Source organism: Henckelia pumila, chromosome 2, assembly GCF_033568475.1.
Source record: "Henckelia pumila isolate YLH828 chromosome 2, ASM3356847v2, whole genome shotgun sequence".
Lineage (NCBI taxonomy): Eukaryota > Viridiplantae > Streptophyta > Magnoliopsida > Lamiales > Gesneriaceae > Henckelia > Henckelia pumila.
Window position 1 is genome coordinate 121,576,195 of NC_133121.1, and position 16,226 is coordinate 121,592,420.

At 38.6% G+C, this 16,226-nt stretch overlaps 1 protein-coding gene across 1 annotated transcript; it reads right to left on the reverse strand.

The window, feature by feature from the left end:
- Positions 1-1,551: 1,551 nt before the first annotated feature.
- On the reverse strand, positions 1,552-4,483 carry LOC140884146 (laccase-14-like). Its single transcript, XM_073290815.1, has 6 exons — positions 4,356-4,483; positions 4,073-4,224; positions 3,257-3,501; positions 3,033-3,161; positions 1,867-2,811; positions 1,552-1,789 (listed from the first exon to the last, which is right to left on the reverse strand). The coding sequence occupies exons 1-6, from the start codon at positions 4,446-4,448 to the stop codon at positions 1,656-1,658; spliced, it is 1,698 nt and encodes a 565-aa protein (XP_073146916.1). The 5' UTR covers positions 4,449-4,483; the 3' UTR covers positions 1,552-1,655.
- Between the last annotated feature and the right edge of the window lie 11,743 nt (positions 4,484-16,226).

The window sequence follows — 16,226 nt, forward strand, 5'->3', positions numbered from 1 at the left end:
TTATTTATTATCAAGTGCACTTAGGCATATCACGAGGTGGTGGGGCCATCCGAGCATCTCTGCCTTTGCCATTCTTGATTATGAATGTCATTCTTATTTATTAACGGCGTGTTAATATCTTCTCATATCAATTAATTTATGTAATAACGTTTATCGACAACAAAAAATGTTCCCACGTACATAGCACATGACTTTTTCTAGTTAATATAAAAAGAGAAAAAATTATCTTTACGTTTTGGAGAAAACAAAGTAGAGAAAATCTTAGATCTCTCGTTTTGTGGCGGGGAGTGCCCACCAGAGGCGGATTTAGAAATTTTATCAAAGGAGTGCAGCCGGTCATACTAAAATATCATATATATATATATATATATAATCATCACATAACAAAAGATTAAATATAGTGTTCTCATTTAAATAATATTTTTAGATTTCAAATTTCACTATTTAACCCTAAGACTTGACATTTTCTCAAAATAATTAATAATAACTTCATTCGGCAAACTAATATTGTTAGACAATTAATTAATTGTTTTTGGTACACTAGCTTTTAATTTTTCGTTATTTTGGTCAAACGGATGACGTAAAACCGGAAAATTCTGATGTGTCAAACTGTCACATCAGCAATTAGACCAAAATAACCAAAAATTAAAAGTTACTACACCAAAACCAATTTTTGAAAAATTAATAATCAAAACCAAAAAATGGACAAGTTAATGGGAAAAAAAAAACCGAAAACACCCAACAGAGGCAATTAGCCTATTAATTAATTAATTAATCATGAAAAAATTTAATTTAATTAATGCGGATGTGGCTGATTGCAATTTATACCATGAAAAATTTGCTCTATTAATTAATTCTCTTAGGCAGATTCATACATGATGGACGAGTTATATATTTTCTGTTGGTTTAATATAAATTAGAGTATCAACAAAGCGTCTTATAGTTTATTATCAGAAAAAAAATTGCTCTATTAATTAATTATTATATATATATATGTGTGTGTGTGTCTGTGAAAGTTTTTTTTCTGGAAGCTATATATATATATATATATATATATATATATAGATAGATATATGTATGTATATATCTGTATGTATGAAATTTAAATAATTGATTGAAAAAAGTACCCGCGTTTAATAATTAATTCCTTTGAATCCAACTAATATTAGTTCACATGCAATTTAATTTGGTTTATCCTAAGTCAACACCAATAATTGGTGGAAATTTTTACTATGGCTTTTTTGGTCCCCTCAAATCTAATACGAATTGTACATAAATGTGGTACTGATGGAAAAAAAAAAAATTTGAAATAGAAAGAGCTAGATTGGTTTTCCTAAATTAATATACGTACATAATATTCATTTGTAAGCAAGTGTTTGTAATTAATTGGTGCAAATAATTAAAAGGCGGCGACTAATTAATTACAACTAATATTTATATATATATCCAAGTACCCACGTGCATATTAATTAGTTATAATTAGCTTGATATATATTTAATATCTTCAATAAACATGAAAAAAACATTTTATTCATCGTACCCTTCCGGACAAATAAAACATAAACAACAAAATCACCTACAAAAACAGCAAAACATTGAATGATTAATAATTGACAACAAGTTTCCCTTATTATAATTTATATATTAATTAATTATCAAGTGCACTTAGGCATATCACGAGGTGGTGGAGCCATCCGAGCTTTTCCGCCTTTGCCATTCTTGATGATGAATGTCATTCCCATTCCCCAGCTTACATGCCTCTCAAAGTGGCAGTGCATGAACCAAACTCCTGCATTAAAAATGAAATGATTAAACAATATTATAATTATATATAAATACTCTCTCAAATTAAAGTTGAAGAAGTACCTGGATTGTTTGCCTTGAATCGTATCGCGGTCCAACCATTTCTCGGAACCGCGATTGTCTCCATCAAAGGAGGGTCTTTGAGGTTGTAGTTCTTGGGATGTATGTCTGGGTTGAAGTTTCCTAAGTCGGACCCGACAACATAGAAACTATGCCCGTGTAAGTGCATAGGATGATCAATCCCTCCCACGATATTAGTCCCTTGGAACACGAGTTCCACATTAGTGTTATGTTCAAGAACAAGCACGCGAGTTCCGTTCTGAGGATCGGTTAGGTTAGATGTAATCTCCCCGGTGTAATTGAACTTATACAAGGGCGATTCAGGGAAGTCTTTTGTGTAAACTCCTGGTATTTTGTAGTAATAAGCATTAAGAATCGATGTGTGCGGCAGCAACAACGTTATATTGTTCACACTTGCCAGAAGCCGGTCTCCTTCGGACCTGACGCATGATGTACTACTGTTGCTGCTGCAGTTGCGTGTGTTCACCGAAAGGGTGAAGAATAAACTTTTGTCGACGGTTTGAGGAACGTCGACCGGGTGTTTTTTGTCGGCCAAGCTTTTGAGCTGGTTTGTGAAAGCCACCGCTGCACCGGTGTCGTTGAATTCGAAGAAGTCGGGGACGGTCAGATTCGTCGGAGGGGTGTAGTTTCCCGCGTATTCTATGATACCTGTGGGGATGCCCCTGTCGAAAATTCCCGAACTGGCATAAACTCGGGAAGCCATGTAATAGTGACTAGGTATTTGATTGGCATGTAGCAAGAAATCTATGGTTTGGCCTGGGGAGATTGTTATGTAATCGCTGTTTAATGGCTTCGTGTAGCTCGCGTCTGATCCGACGACAGTGATGTTATGGTTGGCGATTTTGAAGAACATGATGTTGTTCATTATTGAATTCACCAGACGGAATAAATAGGTTTTTCCGAATTCCACCGTCACCTTGAACGTATCTGCATGCATGCATGAGTTTAATATTAATTCAATGTGCATGAATATTTAATGATTGATTTATAAATTGGTGTGCATGTACGTACGTGTACAATAATATATATATATTATTTAGTTTCATGGATTATAATTAATATTTTATAGAGAATTAAGTTAACTATATATATATATATATATATATATATATATTTCGATCGATCGAATTAAGACATGCAAGTGAAACCTTGTTTTGAGCATGGATATAGATCACCGGGTTGACCATTTAGAAGAAAAGCATCAGAATTATTAGGGTCTCCTCCATTTGCAAGAAATTCCTCCATAACCTCCTGTATATCAGCTTTCCACCATTCCCCTGCAAACGCATGCAAAATCTAATTACATTACACATTGATTGAATAATTAAATGGTGGATGAAAAAATTAAACATATATATATATATATATGTACCGATTAAAACGGGGAATTCGTCGGCGGGTTTAGGGAATGGATAGCTCTGTCCATCCTTGGGTAAGATGACGAGTGCGCCGTAGACGGTAGCGCGCGACCAGTCATTGTGTGCGTGCCACCACAGGGTACCTTCCTCGTCGGAGAGCACAATATTGTACTTGAATCTCTGGCCAGGTTTGATGGGACACTGGGTCACGAATTCGGGGCCATCCCACCAAGGATATCTTGGCATTTTCACTCCATGCCTTGAAAAATATATATATATATATATATATATATATATATATATATATATATATATATATATATATATTAATTCAAGAGATATTGAAAGCATTATTTTTTATCAAGCAAGCAATTTTTTTGAATATATAGTTTAATTTTTGTATACAAGTCGCGACATATATATGGAACGAATCGGATCGAATCGACTAGTACTGTATTTGATTTTCACAAACTGAAGATTTAGGATATGTGCAACGTCTATTATTAACACGCACAACTTAAAGCTTTGAATGAAATTAGCTAATTAAGCAAGAATGTGAGCTAGCTCAAATTAAAGAAAATAATATTTCTAAGATATTAATTTAGTTGGCAAAACTATCTTATTGAATTTGTTAATTCGAATCTCCTATGTTTGTAAAAATCTCCCAAGTTTTTAAATGCCTTGGTAATTAATTAAGTACGTACTACTTATAAACTTTTGTTTAATTTGTGTGTATAATAAGCCTAAAAATCTTATTATATATATATATATGATTAATAAAAAATATTTTAACTTAACTAAGCGAAATTAAAAGGTTATAATATATATACCAGTGGATGGTTATACTATGATTAGCACGATTAATAAGATCAACGATGACTAAATCTCCTTTTTTTGCAACAATAGTCGGCCCCGGTGACTGTCCATTTATTGTCAAAATGGTCGTGTTCTCGCAAAGCTTCGTGTATACTGTATCTTCAAGCTGCGCGCATGCATATTTATAAATTAATCACATGCATGAAAATTAATATAAATAAATTTCATAAGAAACATATATCAAATTCAACAGATGAAAAATAGATTAATTAATTGTCTAACAAATTTTGAACATACAACAAAAGTGTAGCTTCGAATTGCGGCATCTGTCGCTGGTACACTACAAAGAAGAACAACAATTGCCAAAGGCAAGATCATAAAAACCTTCATATTTAATTTTTATTATTTTTAAAATATTGAATACTTTTCTAGCTTATAAGTACTTTGTTGTTTTTCTGGTGAGAGCAAACATTCCAGTATTTATAGTAGCTAGCTAGACGAGGTAGTACTATTGCAACACTTCAACTTGAATTTATTTAAAAGTTATATTGTGTAGATCACCACGTATTTTGCACGTTTATTAATTTTCAAATTAATATATAGTTCGTAGTTGTCCTATAATAATAACAATTTATTAAGAATCTCTATATTATATATATATATATATATATATATATATATTTCTAGTTGCCAACTTGTAAAAATTAAAATGATAATTATTTACAAAAATAGAATAAATGTTGTTTTATTTTATTTTTTATTTATTAACTCGGAGTATGTTTGTTTACTTCTCTAAAATGTTTTAACGGAAAATTATGAACATCACATAAATTTGAAAAAATTATTAGAATTTACAAACTTATCATTTCATCTTTATTTAATTCATTAAAAAACAGCTCCCCAATACGTAGTTAATATGTGTATTAGACTATTACTTATAAGAACGATAAAAAATGATAGTAAATGTACAAAATGGAGTAATATTTGAGACAATCAAGAAAAAAACAAAAACAAATATACATATACCGTTTGGATAATTTTTTGTTAATCTACAAAAGGTCAACAAATTTTTTGTCTTATTATTTGTAATTTTTCATTTTTGATCTCGTTAAGAGTGAATTTATATTTTCATTTTTGTTATAACTTACAAGTATTACTTTTTCGGAAAAATTATTTTTTTGGTCCTGTATGTTTGTCACTTTGCGATTTCAGTCCTTTATATTTTTAGATTTCAGTTTTAGTCCGCTAACTTTATTTTTTTGGCAATTTTAGTACTTTTTCCGATGTGGCGTTGTTGTGGCACCAATTCATGTGTGGAGCTGACGTGTACAGTGCCACGTAAGCATTTTTGAATAAAAAGGAGCAAAATTGCCAAAAATCAGAACATGCAGGACTAAAACCGAAATGTGAAAACATAGAGGACCAAAATCGCAAAGTGACAAACATAAATGACTAAATTTGCAATTTTTCCTTTCTTTTTCATTTGTGGTCCTGTTACGATAAATTTCATTTGTAGTCCTGTGACTTGTATATTGTTTTCATTTTTGGTCTTTTAACTTGTATGTTAGTTTTATTTTTTATCTTTTTTTAATCAGAGTCTATCGTGTTTATCGGTCATTTTATTACCGAAAATGAAAGCAAATAAATTTAAAGGATAAAAAATAAAATAACATACAAGTTACATGACTAAAATTAAAAATTAATCGTAACTGAACCCAAAAATGAAAAATTATAAATAATATGAGAAAAAATGTAGTCCTCTCTTTGAAAATCTATTCAGACCAATCCTTCCATAGGGTTTGTGGTTGCGTTTTCCAGTCATTGAGATGATATGAATTCTTAATGTATGGAAGACAAACACGACTATATTAAAATCGTACCCTCAATCCAATAACAAAAGAAATCAAGAAATTGCCCAATCTTGAAAACAAGTAAAGGTTTTGGATTATTCACCTCTAGTTTACTTGAAACTAGCAACAAACAATCACGAAGAGAAAAACAATTGATCACAACGGGACCTTCAGAAAACCTGTTTCTGACAACCCACGAGGATAATCAATCGACAAACGCCACAAAGTTGAAAACTTTGATAAGTTTGATTTTTGGGGTAAGCAAAAGCTTAATAAAATTCTAGAGAGAATTTTAATTGATAAATGTAATGCCTCGTTTTTATCTTAAATGAGTTTATTTGAGTTAATCGGAGATTGTAGAGTTCACGAGCCGACTTGATTTTGATCAGAGTCCTTTTTGCAAAAATTGGATTTTTCAGGGACTAAAACGCAAATTGTGGATTTTATATATTATCTACTCTTAGAAATTGGTTGACAAAGTTTTCATCTCCTTCCCCATTCCTTCCTCCTCCATTGTAGCCGATTCCTTTTGCTTCCAAGCTTTGGGATTTCAGTCCGAGCTCGATCCGGCCGTTGGAAATTATTTCTGAAGGCAGATAGTGATCACTGCAGTGAGAGCTCCGTTATATCGTAAGTTTTTCTACGATCAGATACATTCTAGTTTTTTGATGTTGTTAGAATCGTTCTAGATTCGAGTATGTTGTTCTAGACAGAGTTCTGATCGTTATTATCTGTCGGTTTTGAATTAGAGCGACGTTCGGATTTGTTATGATTTTTGGAAGCCATTTTCGAAAATATGGATTTTGAGATTGATGGGTTTGCTTTGTTATTGTTGTTTTGGGCATTGATATGAGGTTATATCAGTATTGAACTGCTGTCTGCGTTTCCGTTTTGTTCAGTTTATAGCCGTTATGCCGTCGGTTTGAGTTTTGGATTTTCGAATCGTTTTTGTATTGATTGAAGCCTTGGCTTGTGAGTGATCGTGGTTGTTGATCAACTCTTGTATTCGTACAGATTCGTTGGAGTTTGTCGAGCCCTGTGTTAGCAGCATTGTTCGTCGAGAGTTGGACGAAGAACGGTAAAGAGATTTTCTTGAACCGTTGTTTGTTGTTTAGGTTGTATAGTTGTTGATACAATCTTTTGTTGTAGCTTTTCCGGAGTTGGATCTACGACATTGAAAGGTAAAAGCAGTCATCGTAGCGGGATAACATACTCGGGACAGTTGGTTCTCGAGTTTCCCTTAAAATCACATATTGCATCGATACTGGTTCTAGTTTATGGAACCTGTATTTTGTTGATTATTTGAATGAATTATATGGCTAAGTTTCTTTTGTTTCCATATGCATTCATATTGAGCCAGCACTATTGTTTCGATGGGCAGAACAGCCCTTTTGTTAGACGTTTGGGAGCTATATTCGAGTGGCCTAGGACGTAGTCGTTGCGCCTAGTGCTAGCATACTCATTATAGTTGCTCAAAGTCTAGAGGAGTGGGATACGTGGCACCACCTCGATTAAGAGAGTCGGTGAGTCGTCACGTGATCTCATCCTCGGGATCCCAAAAGCACAGCAGCAATCCTTTGTTATCAGATTTGATATCCCGGTTTAAAGACATGCATTTCATTACGTTGTTATTGATTTTGTTGTTGTCTTGGAAGCATGTTTATTGTTGTATTACTTGATATGTTTCTTTTACTAGGATTATTATTCTCACCGGTTATCCGGCTGTTGCTTTGTTTTGTATGTGTACTTGGCAACAGGAAGGGCAGGATCAAGTCAACATAGACCTGGTTAGCGTCCAGAGCAAGAGATAGAAGTGAGACTCGTTTAGAAGTCGAATCAGCATGTCAACCTAGTTATGTTTTGCAAACATGTTTAGTCATTCGAACTTCTCGTATTTGTTTTGTAAGCAAGAAACAATGTAGGTACTATCGAATTGAATGTTTCTCTTCCCTAAACCTTTCTTGTATTGTTATTGGCATGTCAAATACTCTTAATGCAAGTGTTTAGGTTTTGATTGAGTTTATTTCAGTGCCTTAACTCTTCTGGGCGAGGGGAGGGCGCGGGCGCGCGGCCTCTTTGCGAGGTATGGGCGCGGGCGCTCTTACTTAGAGCGCGGCATAAGCGCGGGCGCGCTTCCTTAGGCGCGGGCGCGCTGGTTTTTGCGGGGCTTAGGCGCGGGCGCGCGAGCATCCTTTTAAAAAAAAAAAATATTTTGGGTTCTTGTTTACATATCGCTTGTTGTCTGATATTAGTTGATTAGAAACGAGGTCTCACATTAAGTGGTATAAGAGCGTTAAGATTCTTGGTCGAACTAGAGTGAGCGGGTAGATCGAGTTTGCGTGTATTGGCTCCTCGCATGTGTTTGAATTATTTTAACTGTGTACTTAATTCCATGCAAGCATACTTTATTATTGAGAATTATTGAATTACATGGTTATGTGATTTAATTTATAAAGCATGATCTACTTGAGATATAACTGTTTCTGTTATCGACTGGTATCCGGTATTCCAAGCGGTTGTAAGGGCACTGATTGTAGCGATTGAGATATCTCGTGTCCTAACCTTTGATTATCAGATGGGTCCTCGTCGAGTGATAAACAAAAACACACCTCCAGTTATCCCTGCGACTGAGCAAGCTAGCACTGAAGTTGATCAGTTGGATGCTTCAGCAACGCCTATGGAAACCTTGCTGAAGAGGTTTCAGTCGTTCAATTAGCCGTTATTGATGGGGTCAGAAAATCCAGTTGACTGCGAGAGTTGGTTGGATGATATTGATCAGCTATTCGATTCCATTGATTACACAGATGACCGCAGAATCAGGTTAGTCATTCATCAGCTACGTGGGGTTGCTAAGAGCTGGTGGATCATGACAAAGAAAGCAATGGAGAGTAGAGGTACGGAAGTTACTTGGACACTTTTTAAATCTGAATTTTATAAGCGATTTTTCCCTATCTCGTATCGTAAAGATAAGGGAGCAGAGTTTGCCAACCTGAGGCAAGGGAATCTGAACATTGAAGAGTACGTGGCTAAGTTCGATAGTCTGTTGCATTTTGCACCGCTAATTGCCGAAGATGAAGAAGCTAAGGCAGATCAGTTCATAAATGGTTTGAACCCCGACGTCTTCACGTTGGTAAATACCAACAGGCCTAACAACTTTGCGGATACCATGAATCACGCAAAAGGGAGCGGAAGCAGGCTTGTGGAGGCAAAGAGGTAACCAGGTATCACCTCAGCAACAGAGGCAGTATCAGAACCCACCATCTTAGTATCAGAATCAGCCACCGCAGCATCAGAACCAGCAGCAAAGGTATGAAGGTGGAAACAGTGGGGGGAACAGAAAAGATCAGTATAAAGCAAGAGGTAAACAGTTCAAGAGGCAGGGGAACAGTTCGTCTAGTTCCAGTGGTTCCCGACAGTTTGGTACAGGACAGAGCTCTGGATCATCATCCTTGTACTGCAGCAAGTGTGGAGGAAGACACTCACCGGATCAGTGTGTGGGAGTCTTTGGCAATTGTAACACCTGTCAGCAACCGGGACACTTCTCTAAGGTATGCCCACAGCGTAACAGAGATAGAGCTCAGAGTGGGAGTTCGTCTAGACCTGCAGTTCAGCCGGAGAGGCAGTCGTCTGCAGTGCACTCTTTCCAGCCTCAGCAGCAAAATAGACAGGGAGGTAACTCTAGTGCAAACCAGCCTCCGAGACAGCAAGCACGTGTCTTTGCTCTGACAGAGGATCAGGCTCAGGCAGCACTTGATGATGTTATAGCAGGTAACTGTTCGATTTTTGGTCATTCTGCTCATGTTTTGATAGATACAAGTGCTTCCCATTCCTTTATCTCTGAGAAATTTGTATTATTGCATGCTTTGCCAACTGAATTGTTGCCTACAGTAGTAGCTGTTACTTCACCTTTGGGTGGAGGAATTGTTTCTGTCAGATTAGTCAGGAACAGTGAGCTCTGTTTTAAGGGAAATTTTCTAGAATTCGACTGTATTGTGCTTGGACTGTCAGATTTTGATTGTATTGTCGGTATAGATGCTTTAACCAAGTACAGGGCAACAGTCGATTGTTTTCTGAAAGTTGTCAGGTTCAAACCTGAAATGGCAGACGAGTGGAAATTCTTTGGTAAGGTTTCTCGATCTAGAATTCCTTTGATTTCAGTGTTATCTATGACTCGTTTGCTACAAAAAGGTGCAGAAGGATTTTTGGTGTATGCGTTGATGTACTGAAATCTAGCCCAGCTTTGGTGGATTTACCGGTGGTTAGAGAATTTGCGGATGTGTTTCCGGAAGATGTTCCTGGATTGCCACCCATTCGAGAGGTTGAATTCAGCATTGACTTAGTGCCAGGTACTCAACCTATTTCAAAAGCTCCTTATCGTATGGCACTTGTTGAATTGAGAGAGTTGAAGGAGCAGCTTGAGGATTTAATTGCCAAGGGATACATCAAACCTAGTGTATCGCCTTGGGGTGCTCCTGTGCTTTTTGTTCGGAAGAAGGATGGTTCTATGCGGCTCTGTATCGACTACCGCCAATTGAATCAGGCTACAGTTAAGAACAGGTATCCTTTACCCCGAATAGATGACCTTTTTGATCAACTGCAGGGTTCTTCTGTCTACTCTAAGATTGATCTGAGGTCAGGTTATCACCAGTTGAGAGTGCGAGAGGAAGACGTTCCTAAGACCGCATTCAGAACGAAGTATGGTCATTTTGAGTTTATAGTCATGCCGTTCGGTTTGACTAACGCTCCAGTGGTTTTTATGGGTTTGATGAACCGTATCTTTCAGCGTTATTTAGATGAGTTCGTCATTATCTTTATCGATGATATTCTTATCTACTCGAAGAACCGTACTGACCATGCAGAGCACTTGAGGACCGTACTGCAGATTTTGCGAGTTGAGCAGTTGTTTGCCAAGCTTTCTAAGTTTGAATTTTGGTTAGATCGTGTTGTCTTTCTCGGTCATATCATTTCTGGAGATGGGATTTCTGTCGATCCCAGCAAGATTGAAGAGGTTATGAATTGGCCTAGACCTACTTCAGTGCCGGAGATCCGAAGCTTCATGGGTTTAGCTGGTTATTACCGTCGTTTCATCGAGGGTTTCTCGTCTATTGCCAAGCCTATTACCCAGCTGACTCAGAAGAATGCGCCTTTTGTTTGGACTCCAGATTGTGAGGCTAGCTTTGTTGATCTGAAGAGGAGACTGACCAGTGCTCCAATTCTTTCTATTCCAAAGGGTACTGGAGGTTTCACAGTCTATTGTGATGCTTCTAACCAAGGCTTGAGTTGTGTTCTTATGCAGCATAAGCATATGATAGTGTGAGACCTCGATTCTAAACCACTAATCTCGGATTAAACAACAAGTAAGCGAACAAGAATCCAAGAGTAAAACAATTCAAAAGGTTTTTTTTTTTTTTTTTTTTTTTTAAAACGCCCGCGCCCGCGCGAGGAACCAAAGGCTCGCGCCCGCGCGAGGTACCAAGCTCGCGCGCGCGCGGGCAAACCATTCAGAGGCCCAACGGAGGCCTTGCGCGCGCGCGAGGAACGCCTCGCCCGCGCGCGGAAGGCCTGGGCAGAAATGCTCAGGCTGCAGAAAAAGGAAAAGGGATTTCCGCGCTTGGTCCGACATGCCTTCAAATACAATTACAATAACAAGGTGTAGGGAAACATGCCATAACAAGTCATGCTTTCAGAAGGCCTAAAAACAACCAGAAGTCTAAATCGATACAACAACAACATACTTCGATTTCAGATTACAATCCGAATACAAACTAATTCGAATAACAAAACATATCAAGTTCGAGTTCTAACATGCTTCAATCTTAAACTAGATAAACATGCTAATTCGACTTCTAAACCGAGTCTCACTTCTACTACTTGCCCTCGAAGCTAACCATGCCTCTTCTGACTTGTTCCTGCCCCACCTGTTGCCAAGTACACATACAAAACAAAGCAACAGCCGGATAACCGGTGAGAAAGATAATCCCAGTAAAAACAACATATCAAGTAATTAATATACAACATGCTATCAAACAACATATTCAAGTCGAAGTTAATGATATGCATGTCTTTAAAACCAGGATATCGATTCTGATAACCACGAGAGTATTGCTCTGCTTTTGGGATCCCGAGGATGAGATCACGTAACGACTCACTGACTCTCCCAATCGAGGTGGTGCCACGTATCCCACTCCTCTAGACTTTGAGCAACCATAATGAGTATGCTAGCACTAGGCGAAATACTACAACCTAGGCCACTCAATCATAGTTCCCAAACGTCTAACAAAAAGGGAGGTTCTGCCCGCTGAAATCAAAGTAGGCTCAAGATGAATGCATAACAGAAACATAAACATAAGCCACATAACAAAAACTCAATCAATCAACAATTACAAGTTCCACGTGCTAGAACAAGTATCAATGCAATATGTGATTTAAAAAGGGAAACTTGAGAACCAACAGTCCCGAGTATGCTATCCCGCTACGATGACTGCTTTTACCTTTCAATGCAGTAGTTCCAACTCCAGGAAAGCTACAACAAAAGATTGTATCAACAACTATACAATCTAAACAACAACTACGGATCAAGGTAAATCTCATTACCGATCTTCGTCCAACTCTGAAACGATCAATCAGCTGCTAACTCAGGGCTTGACAACTCCAAACGAATCTGTTCAGATACAAGAGATGATCAACAACCACGATCACTCACACACCAAGACTTCAATCATTACAAAAACGATTCGAAAACCCAAAACTCAAACCGACGGCATAACGGCTATAAACTGAACAAACCGGCAACGCAGACAGCAGTTCAATACTGATAACAACTCAATTCAATGCCCAAAACAACAACAACAAGACAAACCCAACAAATCTCAAAACCCACATTTTCGAATAATACTTCCAAAAATCATAACAATTCCGAACGTCGCTCTAATTCAAAACCGACAGATAATAAACGATCAGAACTCTGTAGAGAACAACATACTCGAATCTCAAACGATTCTAACAACATCCAAAAATTAGAATGTATCGGATCGAAGAAGAACTTACGATATAACAGAGCTCTCACTGCAGTGATCACTAATCTGCCTTCAGAAATAAATTCCAACGGCCGGATCGAGCTCGGACTGAAATCAGAAAGCTTGGAAGAAGTTGGAGGCGTCTTCAATGGTGGAGCTCGGTTGTGTGGAGGAGGAGAAGTGATTTCATTACAAATCTAAGTGTAGATAATATATTAAACTCCAAATTTGCACTTTAGTCCCTGAAATTTCCAAAATTTGCAAAAAGGACCCTGATCAAAATCAAGTCGGCTCGTGAACTCTGCAATCTCCGATTAACTCAAATAAACTCATTTAAGATAAAAACGGGGCGTTACAATTCTCCCCCACTAAGAAGAGATTTCGTCCTCGAAATCAACGAGAACCACAACTCAAAGATAGAGTAAAGAACTAAAGACAATAAGAAGAACTCACGTCATCCGAATAGCTCTGGAAAACGCTGTCTCATGTTAGACTCTGTCTCCCAAGTCGCTTCCTCAACACCGTGACGGCTCCACTGCACCTTCACTAACGGAATCAACTTGGTCCTGAGTTGCTTTTCTTTCCGATCAAGGATCTGAATCGGTCGCTCAAAATAGCTCAGAGTCTCGTCTAACTCGGCTTCGTCAGGCTGAAGGATATGAGAAATATCTGGTTGATACTTTCGCAGCATAGAGACGTGAAAAACGTCGTGAATACCAGATAAAGACGGAGGAAGTGCAAGTCTGTAGGCAAGATCGCCTATCTTCTCGAGAATCTCGTACGGACCGATGAATCTCGGAGATAACTTTCCTCTCTTACCGAATCCGACGGTGCCTCTGAACGGAGAAATCTTAAGGAATACACGGTCTCCCTGCTCAAAACTCAGAGGTCGACGTCTGACATTCGCATACTTCGCCTGTCTATCTTGAGCTGACTTCATTCTGGTCTGAATGATCTTAACCTGCTCTGCCATATCTCTAAGCATCTCCGGTCCCAAATCTGGTGACTCGGACAATTCATCCCAAAACAACGGAGATCGGCACTTTCTACCATACAAAGCCTCAAAAGGCGCCATACCGATACTCGCTTGGAAGCTGTTGTTGTAAGAAAACTCGACAAGAGGCAAAGAATCCTGCCAACTAGTGCCAAAGTCTAGCACTACCGCTCGCAGCATATCCTCCAACGTCTGGATGGTCCGTTCTGACTGTCCATCTGTCTGAGGATGATAAGCTGTACTCAGATGCAATCGAGTACCAAGTGCCCCCTGAAGACTGTGCCAGAAGTGAGAAGTGAATCTAGGATCTCTGTCTGAAACGATCGACTTCGGCACACCATGCAATCTCACAACATTGCTAACATACAACTCAGCCATCTGATCATGACGATACGTCATCCTGTAAGGAATAAAACACGCAGACTTCGTCAATCGGTCGATCACTACCCAAATAGCATCGCATCCTCGAACGGATCGTGGTAGCTTCGTGACAAAATCCATAGAAATGTGATCCCATTTCCATTCAGGAACAGATAGGCTGTGCAAAAGACCACCTGGTCGCTTCCGCTCTGCTTTCACTTGCTGACAATTCAAACACCGAGATACAAATCTCGCAACATCGTCCTTCATTCTCTTCCACCAGAACTGACTCTTCAGATCGTTGTACATTTTACGACCTCCAGGATGAACGCTAAACCGACTGCAATGAGCCTCTCGGAGAATACGCTGTCTCAACTCCGAAATATCAGGCACAACAATACGGTTATTCACAAACAAAACGTCATCTCTAATTTGGAATTCTGACTGATGCCCAGTTCTGACTTTCTCTATCGAAACCTGAATGCTCGGCTCAGACTTCTGTGCTTCTCTGATTGCAACAAACAACTCCGGCTCGGCTTGAATAGCAAACACTCTGATAGTCTCCCTATCTGTTTCAAACTCTAAACCAGAAGTGCAACAATCATCGACCAACTGAGAAACACCGATATTTGAAAGAGATAACGAACAAAGCTTTCGGCTCAAGGCATCTGCAACTGCATTCGACTTCCCTGGATAATACTTGATCTCACAGTCGAAATCCTTCAACAGATCTAACCATCTTCTCTGTCTCATATTCAGCTCTGCCTGTGAAAACAAGTACTTAAGACTCTTATGATCAGAAAAAATCTCGAAAGACTCACCATAAAGATAGTGACGCCAGATCTTCAAAGCAAATACAATCGCTGCAAGTTCAAGATCATGAACAGGATAACGAGTCTCATGCGGTTTCAGCTGCCTTGATGCATACGCCACCACATGCTTATGCTGCATAAGAACACAACCCAAACCTCGGTTAGAAGCATCACAATACACTGTGAAACCTCCAGTACCCTTCGGAATAGAAAGAATTGGAGCACTGGTCAGTCTCCTCTTCAGATCAACAAAGCTAGCCTCACAATCTGTAGTCCAGACAAAAGGCGCATTCTTCTGAGTCAGCTGGGTAATAGGCTTGGCAATAGACGAGAAACCCTCGATGAAACGACGGTAATAACCAGCTAAACCCATGAAGCTTCGGATCTCAGGTAATGATGTCGGTCTAGGCCAATTCATAACCGCTTCGATTTTGCTGGGATCGACAGAAATCCCATCTTCAGAAATAATATGACCGAGAAAGACAACTCGATCTAACCAGAATTCACATTTCGATAGCTTGGCAAACAACTGCTCAACTCGTAAAATCTGCAAGATGATTCTCAAGTGCTCTGCATGGTCAGTACGGTTCTTCGAGTAGATAAGAATATCATCGATGAAAATAATGACGAACTCATCTAAATAACGCTGAAAGATACGGTTCATCAAACCCATAAAAACAGCTGGAGCGTTAGTCAAACCGAACGGCATGACTATAAACTCAAAGTGACCATACCTCGTTCTAAATGCGGTCTTAGGAACATCTTCCTCTCGCACTCTCAGCTGATGGTAGCCTGACCTCAGATCAATCTTAGAGTAGACAGAAGAACCCTGCAGTTGATCAAACAAGTCATCTATTCGGGGTAAAGGATACCTGTTCTTAACTGTAGCCTGATTCAATTGACAGTAGTCGATACAGAGCCGCATAGAACCATCCTTCTTCCGAACGAATAGAACAGGAGCACCCCAAGGCGATACACTAGGTCTGATGTATCCCTTGGCAATCAAATCCTCAAGCTGCTCCTTCAACTCTCTCAATTCAACAAGTGCCATACGATAAGGAGCTTTTGAAATAGGTTGAGTACCTGGCACTAAGTCAATGCTGAATTCAACCTCTCGAATGGGTGGCAATCCAGGA